The sequence below is a fragment of the Sycon ciliatum genome, chromosome 4, assembly GCF_964019385.1.
Source record: "Sycon ciliatum chromosome 4, ocSycCili1.1, whole genome shotgun sequence".
NCBI classification, from domain to species: domain Eukaryota; kingdom Metazoa; phylum Porifera; class Calcarea; order Leucosolenida; family Sycettidae; genus Sycon; species Sycon ciliatum.
The window spans coordinates 20,965,341-20,978,101 of NC_088646.1; the positions used below are offsets into that span (position 1 = coordinate 20,965,341).

At 48.0% G+C, this 12,761-nt stretch overlaps 1 protein-coding gene and 1 long non-coding RNA gene across 2 annotated transcripts; both read left to right on the forward strand.

Annotated features, from left to right (window-relative positions):
- Nucleotides 1-3,047: 3,047 nt before the first annotated feature.
- LOC135814975 (uncharacterized) lies at nucleotides 3,048-7,198 on the forward strand. The gene is made up of 2 exons (XR_010553239.1): nucleotides 3,048-3,621; nucleotides 4,653-7,198. It is a non-coding gene; the product is annotated as an uncharacterized LOC135814975 (long non-coding RNA).
- Nucleotides 7,199-9,173: 1,975 nt separating this feature from the next.
- Nucleotides 9,174-12,190, forward strand: LOC135814964 (uncharacterized). The gene has a single exon (XM_065328169.1). The coding sequence runs from the start codon at nucleotides 9,433-9,435 to the stop codon at nucleotides 11,092-11,094; it is 1,662 nt and encodes a 553-aa protein (XP_065184241.1). The 5' UTR covers nucleotides 9,174-9,432; the 3' UTR covers nucleotides 11,095-12,190.
- Nucleotides 12,191-12,761: the final 571 nt, after the last annotated feature.

Sequence of the window (12,761 nt, forward strand, 5' to 3'; positions counted from 1 at the left end):
AACAATAATCATGACAAGCAAGTACTAGTAGAGAGGTAAATACTAAAATAATGGGTCTCAATATCATCGTCACAGGTACTGTGTGGACCACAGCCATCTCTTTCGGATTAGATCCTTACATAATTATTGGCATAATTTGGTGGTTGAAAATTTGGAGCATAAGTTGGCATCCTCTCGGAGGTAGGAGCATAGCTACACGATTATACCACAGTTCTAGTATGTAGGCTATACAATTGTATACAATGCACCTGATCAGTGCTGGTGGTCTGCATGGTAAAGGGTTCGGAGGTCATGCAGATAGTGTTTTCAATGAAAGCAGCGAAGAAATCATGGCAATACAGTATTGTATGCTCGAGCTCGTCTTCTTCAAAGTTCTTTCTCACACTGAAACAGTACATGATGCACGCGAATCGATTCACGAATCGATTCATGAATCGATTCGCGCTATTCACATCACCCCATGTGAATAGAGTGAATGGATTCCGAATCGATTCCAGGGCTCATGACATGAAATCGAACGACTTGAATGCATGCGAATGGATTCATGAATCGATTCAAGTGTGTAATCGAACGCACTCACTGTACCTCCCACCCACTCTCAAAAATTCTCTGTGTATCTACCGCGGTACGCACGATTTCACTGTTTTGTACGCAGTGCATGCAGTACACCATGTAGAGGAGACGGCTCGATACCGGGACGTTTTGACAGCCAAATTTGTATAGACCCAAACCGATCATCAGCGTTGATTTTTCACTCGAAATATGTTTGTGGAAGGAAACTGGCATGTTGAAGTTTGCTCTGGGGCCAGAGTCAATCGAACTGAGCCACTCCTTTGTGTTGACCCATTGCCTCCAAGTTGCCCAATTTTTCGCTTCAAAAAAGTTCAAATCAGAGGTGGCTCCAAACCGGACACGTTTTAGAGTGCCCGTCAAATTCACTCTGGGTCTGAAATTAGGTAATTGCTATCGCTCCACGACGGCCAGTACAGAGTAACAATAAGCCTTGTGTGTGCTTCCATTAGTTTTGATTGGTATGCGGTGCTTTATTGTCGAGAGGCGAGCCGCTGTTTACCTGCGACAAGAAGTTGATTTTTCGAAAGTCGTAAAACTCAAGTCGCAGTGCGAAGCAACACGTCAAAAACTCACCTGCTAGATATGGCGCTTCTGGTCATCGCAGAGCCATGAAATTTTGGCTCGGAGTTTAACCCTTTAAGAGCCGCCCCATACTTGAATGCGTCGTAAACGACGCATTCAAATGCAAAATTTCAAAAGATCGTAACTCAGTCCAATCTCGCTCAAATCCAGTGATCGAAATATCCAGGGCGAAGAGAAAACTCTCACCTGTCGGGAGAAACAATCCGCGAAGCGCTGCGAGCAACGGTTCCTGAGATAAATCACTCGTAAGTTGAGCCGCGATCGCGGCAATTTCAAAAGCGCGCAGTGCGACTTTAGTATTGAGAATTTTGAGACTTTTCGTCACGCTGGTTTACTCGAATTTGCACGGGTTTCACTGTTGATATTGTCAAGAGTACACAGCGAAAAAATTGGAACTCCACGATCGAGTAAAATGAAATATCTGGAGCGGGACGCAATTGGACGCATTTGGGGCATTTTTCGTACTGTCGCTGCGATCTAGCGCTGGATAGACGGTGTGCTGGCTATCATGATCGACCTCATTCTCTTCCTCTCGCGGAGACCTTTCCAGGAAGCCCTAGATTGTGAGAATTGAGTGAGTAGAACTGAAGCTATGATCCAAGGAACACGAAAAAATGCAGAAATTTCAAATTTTCCTGTGGCTCTTAAAGGGTTAACACATCGTAGTCTCACTGTGACATATGTTTTCTAATCAAAATACCAAGAGAGAAAGTGAATATTGAGTCCGTTCCGGTTTGCAACCGGTGTCCTATTTGAAACCGTCCCCTCTACCAGTGTGTACCATACCCATGCCATGGCATTAGGCTTTTCCGGATTATGCGTTTTTTCTGGGTCTAAAATGGAAATGGAAAGTGTTTTGAAAAACCCCTATAAATCAAATTTTTTCTAAAGAAAATGCAAAAATTTACCCAAAAAGCACAAAAAATGCCACCGTTGCCATGGTAACAAAATGGCGACAGCTAGTCGCGTGAGCGAAGGACTAAAGGGACCGTCACTTAATTTTTGCCGACTACCCGCCAAAAAAATCTTTTCGTTTCACGTGTCAGACACGTCCGCGAGCGCGTACGACTCGCGCGCGCGCCCGCGCTACCTTACACGTCAGGCAATCTGTTCACGCCACATGGCTGGATAGCGCGTACATGCAAACATGATTGAAAAATTTGAAGACTTGCAAAATCAATTTTTTCCAAGTCCAGGCGCTAGGCCTAGGCAGTACTAATGCCTAATGCCCAGGCAGCTGACTTTATTTTCGGAGAAACACTACTCATTGTAGTAAATAGTAACAATGAATAGCGATATCATCTAGGAAGAATCGCTACCCTAACGCGAAGGAAAGGCCTTGCGCGGCTGCTCTACGAAGTGTTGAAGAAAGACTCATCAAAGTTAGTTGGTGGACGAACAACTCGCTGGCGCCGGAAAACTTGGCCCCCAACGATGGTGTTTGGTGAATCATCAAGCATAATGTCTTGTAGCAGTGTTCACCGAGGAAGGAGAACGCTCTAGTCGCTGCTGTTGTCCGTTTCATCCACGTTGGGCGTTAGCTGCACCGCGTGTTTTAGTATTCCATGGACACACATTAGCATTCAGAGCGATTGTGGAGCCACAATTTACTTCACACAGCGTTGTATTGTCCACGAGCGCAAACTTCATTATCAGCAGTAACTGTTACTCTTCATCCTACATGTAGACTTGGAGTATACACGGCCTTGTCACGACAGCGACAGCTCTACAGAGTGTTCAAGTGAGAAACATTAATTTCTATTGTTGGTGGACGAATAAATGGCTGGTTCCGAAAAAACGCGGCCTGCACCGATGGTGTTTGGTGGATCATCAAACAGGGTGACCAGCAGTGTTCACCGAGGAAGGAGAATGCACTCGCCACCACTCCGATTCATCCAAGTGGGCGTTAGCTGCGCCGCGCCTATTGTGTTTTAGTATTCCATGGACGCACACTAGCGTTCTCAGCGATTGTGGAGCCACAACATATCTTCATGCGGCGTTGCACTGTTCAAGAGCAGAAACGTCAGCAGTGACCCATCATCATACATGTAGATTTGGAGTATACACACCATGCGCCAATGGGCCTTGGCACAACAGCGGCAGCTCTACGGAGTGTTCAAGTGAGAAACATTTGTTTCGACTTTTGGTGGACGAACAAATCGTCGGTGCCGAAAAACGTGGCCTGCGCCGATGGTGCTTGAAACATCAAGCATGGTATGTGGTGACTGTCAGTGTTGATCGAGGAAGGAGAACACTCAGGCCGTCGACCGTTCATCCATTTCGTTAGCTGCACCAAGTCTATTGTGTCCTTGTATTCCATGGGCACACAATCATGAAGCATGGCGTCTGAGCTGTGTTCACAGAGCGGGGAGATGCTCTTGCTGCTACCTTATCTGTCCTGTGTATTCCCAAGTGCCGAAGGCTCACAACGATGGTGTTGGATAAGTCAGATAAAATAGAGTCAACGTAAGTACGCATGTGTACTCTTACTGACTGAAACATAAGTGGAGTGTAAGAGCTAATTCAAATGGTGTCGTGACATTCTCATGTACGAGGTTAGTGTGTAGTACTTGTTACGTACTGAATTCTGTGACTTTGTTTTGTCTCCATATACTGCATGCATTCACGTTTCACAGTTATCAGTTTGACCCTGAGTTCATGTCTGTTATCCCGTGTCTCCTCTACTTATTTTTGTTTCCACACGGTTCATGGTGTAGCGCTGCACGTGTTCCGTCAGTTTGAACTTCAGCATAAATCGCAACTACTTGTACTTTCAGACATGTCACGTGATTGTTGCCAGGGTTTGAGCCAATCAGAGCGTTTACAGGCAGGGCCTGAACCCCTGATCACGCCTTGCCTGCCAGCTCTACTACGATATATGTCACGTACCCGCGCGCGCGCACGGTTCTCCTGCGCTTGGGCTTGCTTTCCCTTGGTAGTTGGAAGTCAGTGGCTGTTTTAGTACTCTTAGATTATGTACAGAAAGTGGTGGACATAACGCAAGTGCAGTGTAAATTAAAGGGTGGTTGTCAACTGACAACCGCATAATTTTTCGACATAATTACCGTAAAGTACCGTTCATCCGCCCCCACGCCATGTCGCTTCCCAGCTGGGTTTTCGGCAGGGGGCGGGAATTACATCAAGGCTGTCAAGTGCAGTACGCTGTACAACAACGTAGAGGATCAGACTCAATGTGCTGGATTGTGCACATTTTGATCCTGGATTGGCAAGTATTGTGTACAGCAGTGCATGCGTCGGTTCAACATCGTATTTCGTTGTATACGCCAAAGTCGCTTCACAAGGAGAAAATCGACAGGGGGCGGATCAACGGTACTTTACGGTAATAAAAGAATTTTCATCTAAAGAGTGAAAAGCAACTAAATAGAGCGGTTGTCGGTTGACAACCCCCCTTTTATTTAGATTATGTATCTGAAGTAAACACAACGTAGAAATATCACAATTGTCTCTTGTGTATTATATCCGTCTGATGTCACCAGATCGTCACAAGGTGCTGTGACCAAGATACGGATCATGCCGATCATGCTGATTCAACTGGACGAATCGCGAGGCTTTTCAGATGCAGGGACACAATGGAAACTGAATGACTTCAGAACAGCACTGAAGCGTTATGTTATCATGCAAGACGCCTTTCTGCGCCGCACAAACACAGGCAGTACTACAGCAGAAGATGTCACTCACTATTCTGCAGGTGCATTGGTGACAGGCGCATGCAAGTTCACCAGAAGGAAGCGGTCTGATGGTAACTGGAATGCCAGCAGTATGAGAGGGTGTGCATTCTGCGGCGGATCTCACCTGGACAAGAGCTGCGCGAAATACACAACAGTAGCACAGCGGAAAGAATAACTGATTGAACAGAAGCGTTGCTTTGTGTGTTTGCGCACAGGGCACCGGTCAACTCAGTGCAAGGCCACCCGCAAGTGTAATGTGTGTTCTCGCATGGGTCACCAATCAGAGTCACCATCATGTCACGATCTGCCCTGAATCTCAACAGAAATTTGACAGCAGTACCAACATAGTAGCTGGCCAGCCTGTGGCTGACGAGGTACCAGCATCTAGCGCAACAGCAGCTAGTGCAGCATCAACCAGTATCGCCATTGACCGTAAGATAGTCAGTCGTCTTGATCGGTGCAGATTTCCTCTGGGAGTCTTGACGGGGAGCACCAGAGGACTTCCGCCAGGGCTACAGTTTCTGCCTACCACAGTCGGTTTTGTGGTGACTGGCCGAACACGTCACTCCAAGCACTCAGCTACGCCGATGAGCAGCCATGCCAGCTATCGTTTCTCTAACTGATGCAACTTCCGACTCCTGCACCATCCCAGATCTGTGGGACCTAGACTGTGTTGACATCCAGGATTCAGGCAATCTTACTAACAACGACCTAGCCATTAGGTAATTCATCATTGTTCTACGATTTTGCCTGCCACCAATCGTCATGACCTGCGATACTGAGAAGGCCATTTTACAAATCAGTGCCAACCCAGCATACAGAGATGCGACACGATTTCTGTGGTTCGCCAACTCCGACAGTCCATCAGTCACCCCAGCCAGCCTGTTCACGCTCATAAGCAGTCCATTTCTGCTTGGCGCGTCTATACAGCATCATTTGGCACAGCAAGATGACAAAACAGCTAGCAGTGGCTATTGGTGAGAACATTTTCTGCTGTGCCATTGGAGTGTGCACGATACACGAACCCTGCTCTTTTGTTGGCACCGCCTATGTAACTTACTGCATAGGGTGCAAGGTGACCGTTGTCGGTTTACATGTACTCCAGTTATTACACCGTGCATGCACTGAGTCTGTGCTGCACTGTGCATCCATAGGTGTTCGTTTGCGGTAGCGCAAGGTGACACGCAAGGTTGATGGATTGTTTTGTCCGCTGCTATTTGAAGCTCTCGGAGTCGGAAGCGTTACCTCTGTTTCCCCTGTTCCTCCCTGCGCGGAGTCTGTAGTTCTGGCTTGCAGTCGCTGTTACATGCATGTTGTCAGTTGCATGTGTTTTGGTTTTCAGTTGTCTTTATTTGTTTTGGTGTGGACGACAGTTCAATATTCTAGCAGTTGTTGCACTTCCTACATTCCGTAGTTATCTGCGGTTGGTGTTCGAGAGAGCAAACTGTGTTCTTCTCCAGAGTGGAGTAAACCATTCGCTTGTGTCTGAGGAAAACCCTGTGTGTTGACGAAGAGGTTGACTTGGCTGTAGAGTGAAAGTACCACATGGTCACATGGTCCACAAAATCTTAGAACTAACTTAGGGTCTTCTGGCGTATGGTATAATTATATGAGCAGCATGAGAGTGAAGTAAAAGACTATTAGCTCAAACATTCAGTCTTTCAAGAGTAGGTGTTTCATCACGGAATAGGTTCTGCAGTTCACTTACACACTGCAACAATGGACCAGCAGTGTCCAGCATACAATAGAGTCATGTGAATATGTACCGTATGCATACTCACAGCTGCAAGGCCAGCGCCCCGTGGCTGCTTGACTTCTCAATCGATATAAATATTGACAACAGTAAGACTCTGTGATCAATCAGAGCTGTGCTTCGAAGTAGTCACAAATGCCCCATGATCAGTCACAAAACAAAACTTGGCAACCAGTCACAGCTTCCACGGTGCGCCAAGACCAGTCACCAGAGATGACCGTAGTAAATCTGCAGGGAGTTTCATAATCTGTTCATTGCAGAGTCCACTATGCTATGATTCAAGAGGGGGGTAGCGTTCCTGCGGATGCGGAAAACTTGGCTGGAACCCGAGTGTCACGTGAACCCTGATTTTTAAGACTTATTTGTTTTACGATGAGCCTATTATACGCGATACAGGCTCAGAACACACTTTTCGTCTAGTTGGCATATCAGGGATATAGGGCGGAGCAGCCCATATCCCCAATTATGACACGCGAGTAATAGTGAAATACGATTGGCGTATTGTGCTGGACTGACTGCGGTAATGTAAAGCTAAAATAAAGCAGTCAGTTTGCCCTTAGCATGGCCTTGTCATGAGGGTGCCACATCCGTGGAAAGGCAACATGCCGGCTAATCTCCCTGAAAAGTTGAGTGGTTATCATCAAGCGATGACGCTGTGTCGATGATGACCTGTTGATGCCCGACAGGAACCTTGCGAGGAGAGTCATTGGGCCCGACGGGTAGCTAAAGCCAACTTCCACATGAAGTTTGCGGATGGCCGACATGTAGACATGGACAGATCGGGGCTGAAAAGTTCTGAACTCGGCAGCAAAATAACACAAAAAGTAAAAAGTCATCACCTGGCAATGGATTCCAGTTATGCCCTTGACAGAACTGGAAGTAACGGGTATCGGCGGAAAAAATATTTCCGGCTGGTGCCAGTGCTGCTAGCTGCAGCACGGAGTCCGGCAACTGAGAGTTGGCAAGACTGGCTGATCTGGCTCAGCTGCTGCTTCCGGAGCCCTTGATGGTTCAAACACCATCGGCGCAGGCCACGTTTTTCGGCACCGACGATTTGTTCGTCCACCAAAAGTCGAAACAAATATTTCTCACTTGAACACTCCGTTAGAGCTGCCGCTGTTGTGCCAAGGCCCATCGGCGCATGGTGTGTATACTCCAAATCTACATGTATGATGATGGGTCACTGCTGACGTTTCTGCTCTTGGACAGTGCAACGCCGCATGAAGATATGTTGTGGCTCCACAATCGCTGAGAACGCTAGTGTGCGTCCATGGAATACTAAAACACAATAGGCGCGGCGCAGCTAACGCCCACTTGGATGAATCGGAGTGGTGGCGAGTGCATTCTCCTTCCTCGGTGAACACTGCTGGTCACCCTGTTTGATGATCCACCAAACACCATCGGTGCAGGCCGCGTTTTTTCGGAACCAGCCATTTATTCGTCCACCAACAATAGAAATTAATGTTTCTCACTTGAACACTCTGTAGAGCTGTCGCTGTCGTGACAAGGCCGTGTATACTCCAAGTCTACATGTAGGATGAAGAGTAACAGTTACTGCTGATAATGAAGTTTGCGCTCGTGGACAATACAACGCTGTGTGAAGTAAATTGTGGCTCCACAATCGCTCTGAATGCTAATGTGTGTCCATGGAATACTAAAACACGCGGTGCAGCTAACGCCCAACGTGGATGAAACGGACAACAGCAGCGACTAGAGCGTTCTCCTTCCTCGGTGAACACTGCTACAAGACATTATGCTTGATGATTCACCAAACACCATCGTTGGGGGCCAAGTTTTCCGGCGCCAGCGAGTTGTTCGTCCACCAACTAACTTTGATGAGTCTTTCTTCAACACTTCGTAGAGCAGCCGCGCAAGGCCTTTCCTTCGCGTTAGGGTAGCGATCCTTCCTAGATGATATCGCTATTCATTGTTACTATTTACTACAATGAGTAGTGTTTCTCCGAAAATAAAGTCAGCTGCCTGGGCATTAGGCATTAGTACTGCCTAGGCCTAGCGCCTGGACTTGGAAAAAATTGATTTTGCAAGTCTTCAAATTTTTCAATCATGTTTGCATGTACGCGCTATCCAGCCATGTGGCGTGAATAGATTGCCTGACGTGTAAGGTAGCGCGGGCGCGCGCGCGAGTCGTACGCGCTCGCGGACGTGTCTGACACGTGAAACGAAAAGATTTTTTTGGCGGGTAGTCGGCAAAAATTAAGTGACGGTCCCTTTAGTCCTTCGCGTCGCGTGACATTTGGCACCATGGTGATCATTCATGGTGATCGTGAAGTACCTACCGCTTGCAGAGAGTCGTAAAATACCGGTATTTTACGACTCCCTGGCCCAAAGTGGGTCAAAATGGACAAAATGCATTTTCACACCCAAAATGCAAAAATATGCAAACACATAATCCGGAAAGGCCTACATGGCATGTAATGGTAGATCTACACTAGCCGCTAGGAAGCCGTTTCGCAATCGCAAAGCGCCTGATTTCCTCCTTGACTCCTCTCCGCAAAATGTCAGTCAGTTCAATCACCATGATCACAGCGTCAGATCAGATCTGTTCATTATTAATAATTTTGACGTGTCACAATCGTGTTGTTTGCTGTCGAATATCGTCTGTTGTCACAAAGCTGGCAGTACTGGCTGTGCCAGGCCCCCAACAAGCTTTGATCACATTCTGGCGCGCACTGCAACGCCACGACTAGTTGTGGAGAGAAAGCTGGCGCAGAATTCTGGTGGCGAAAAAATATCCGCTGGCTTACACAGGGACGATCGATCGTTAGCAGGGTATTGTCCGTGCAGGATATTCGGGTGGTGTTGCCACTATCTACCATGATGATGAAAAAAGGTGTGCCGATCGGGCTGAGTCTGCTTCTGCCGTCGTTACCAACGCTGAGCCCGAAGACCAGGAATAAAGCGTATCGAGGCTTGATTTTGCTGCTGACTTTCCTGACTTATGCTAGCTTTCATTTGTCGCGCAAGGCAATCAGTGTGGTGAAGAACGTCTGGAACCCATCGAACTGCAGCACGCATCTGCATCTGAACGCATCGGACATAACGAATCAACTGGGCGGTGATTACGCGGATGATTCCCTATACGACTACGACTCTTGGTTCAGCAATGGCACCATCTCCCAGAACATGTCCACACTGACGTCGCCAACTAAGGTAACTACTTGCGGCTGGAGTCCGTTCATAAACTCCGACCTGGAGCTGGCCCTACTGGACTTCACGTACCTCGGCTCGTACGCGTTCTTCATGTTCTTCATGGGGCACATTGGCGATCGTACCAACTTGCGCTACTTCCTCTTCCTGGGAATGACGGCGAGCGGGGTGCTGACGGCGGCTCTTGGGTTCCCGCTCTGGCTCGGTATTCATTCGTACGCCTACTTCTTCATCATCCAGTTCCTGGCCGGTGCTGCCCAATCCACCGGCTGGCCGAGTACCGTGGCAGTGATGGGCCACTGGTTTGGCAAGGGTAACCGCGGCTTCATCATGGGAATTTGGAATGCACACACGTCGGTCGGCAACATCCTCGGCAGCGCCATCGCCGGAGTGTGGGTTGGCCCGCACGACTGGGCCTGGGCGTTTGTCGTGCCCGGCTCCATCATCTGCGTTGTCGGACTGCTGGTCTTGCTATTCTTACCCGTCGACCCGGAAGCGGTCGGTTGCAACAAACCTGACCACAACGACCTGAATGCTACTAGCGCGGAAGACACCGATGATGAGAAGCAACGGCTGTTGACGAATGAACACCGGCCACTGAATAGGGCGGTTATCGTGTCTCACTCCGACACAGACTCTGTGGACAACATGCCGCTGGCCTCGGGTGATGAGCCCAAGCCTGCTCTGAAGTTTGTAGATGCACTAAGAATCCCTGGTGTCATTGAGTTTTCACTGTGCCTTTTCTTTGCCAAGTTCGTTCCGTACATATTCCTGTACTGGCTGCCTGTCTACATCCACGACAACGAGATTGGTGGGAAGGTCATATCGCCAGAAATGTCCGCCGACCTGTCAACGATTTTCGATGCCGGTGGAGTCATCGGGGGCATCACTGCGGGCGTGATCTCCGACCGTGGTGGAACGAGAGGCCTGACATGCGTGGGAATGCTGGTGATATCCATTCCGCTGCTCTGGGTGTTCAAGGCCTACGGTGATGCCAGCATGGGCATGTTCATCTTCATGATGATCGTCACCGGCTTCTTCGTCAACGGGCCGTACGCACTCATCACGACGGCTGTGTCCGCCGATCTTGGCAATCATGATGTGCTGAAGGGCAACCAGCAGGCCAAGGCCACTGTCGCTGCGATCATCGATGGTACCGGCTCCATCGGCGCTGCTCTGGGACCACTGATCACCGGCATTGGGTTGCAGAAGACTAAGAACTGGCTGCTTATCATCATGATCTGCATGGGAGCCACGTTGGCCGCTGCACTGCTCTTGATCCGGGTTTGCATTCGGGAGATTCGCCGGTTGCGTGGCTACTCCTCCTAGGCGGAGCACCTAACACCGTCACAGTATGGTACTGTTGCATGCTACGAGTATCGCAGATGCTGTTGTTGTTGGTTAAGGACATGCCTGTACTGCAGTGATGTCAGGCTTCGCCCTGTCCGGCTAAATCCATGCCGTAGTATGCCCTACGCAGCACGGGCCGGTGTGCGTTCGGCTATGCCACCGTGCTGCCACGTGTATACAGTCTACAGTTCTGCACTTGCCGTGTGCCAAATTAGTGTTGAAATCCTTGTACACAGTGACATGTTTGCGCTGTAGTCTGGGCTTCTTAAACCCCGCGTGTACATTTATAGCTTTCCTGTTGCATTTTTGATTTTCACCAATAGGATGATAGTGGTCGAAATGTTCCCACTGTCGTCGAAAGACGATTGGTTAGCCCCAGCTAGTGGAAAGATCAGTTGTGCCAACATTTTTCATCACTTAGACCAGTATTGTGAAATTCAAATATTGTCATGGTATGTTCCGAGGAGGTGCAGCTAGCCATGCTCACACTGTGTTTTGCCCATCCATCTGCATCATCACAATCCATGTCTTTCTATTTTATTTATTGCACTCGTTACGATCCCTATCAGGCTGATTTTTTTTATTGTTGAATCGCTAGTTCTACCAACTTGGCAGGTAATAGCACACTGCCGGGTAGCACATCAAGTTAGTCTCAACTTGTGTAGTGCTATGGCCATTTCTAAAGACAGTTTTCATTTCCATGATGACCGTGACCATCATTGATTTCATCACTTGGAGCCAAATCTCCGCTGTCTAAAGTCATTATTTTATAAGCTAAATTTTTAAGCCTATCAGGAAGCTATGAATATATTAATACATGTGCTACGTAATGTAGCACATCTATTGAATTGCCGATTCAGGCTAAGTCTATTCTAGGTTTTTTTCTTCTTCTTTATTGCAGATAGAACTGTTCGTCACAGTATCATGACCAGTGATTATTGGCACCTTTCTTTTATGATGGTATCCAATTCAGTATCTTTATTATTTAAATTTTAAATTTTATTCATACCGGAGCTTTTGACTCCTGGTTGTCCCATGAAACATGTGTAATTATGATGGTATTGCCGATGTCCAACGTGCATTGTCTATTTCCTTGTGCGAATGTTGTTAGCGGGATCCTCACCTTGTAGCGTATTATTGTATGAACCGTACTGGCGTAGCAAACAGCATGAGCCTGGGAAGAGGATAACAGTGTCTCGGGTCACTGAGGACACATTAGAGAGGTTCTGCTATACGTGAAACGTAGAGAAATCACGTAGAGAGCAGGTGTCTGGGTTAGAGTCTACGGCTTCGCGTGTTTTGGCTCCAGATTTCTACGCGGAGATGAGGTTCTCTACGTTGTGGCACACGTACACGCAGAGAAAATGCGTACGAATTTGCTGGGTATCGATCAACTGCGTGCAGAAAACTGCCAAAATAATATGGAAGGGGAAATTCCCAGTACGTGAAACGTAGAGCAGAACAGGATTTCTTTACGTTACGGGAACGCGAAGAGAGTTCGCGTGATTCTTTGCGTCGCGTTCCCAAAACGTAGAGCAGAACATCCCTATTGCCCACATGTCGCCGGGTTCAGTATCCGGATTGCCGCACTCATCCGAACACACTGTCGGTCACTGCGGCCTTGTCGGCGCAGTGTAACTTGATGC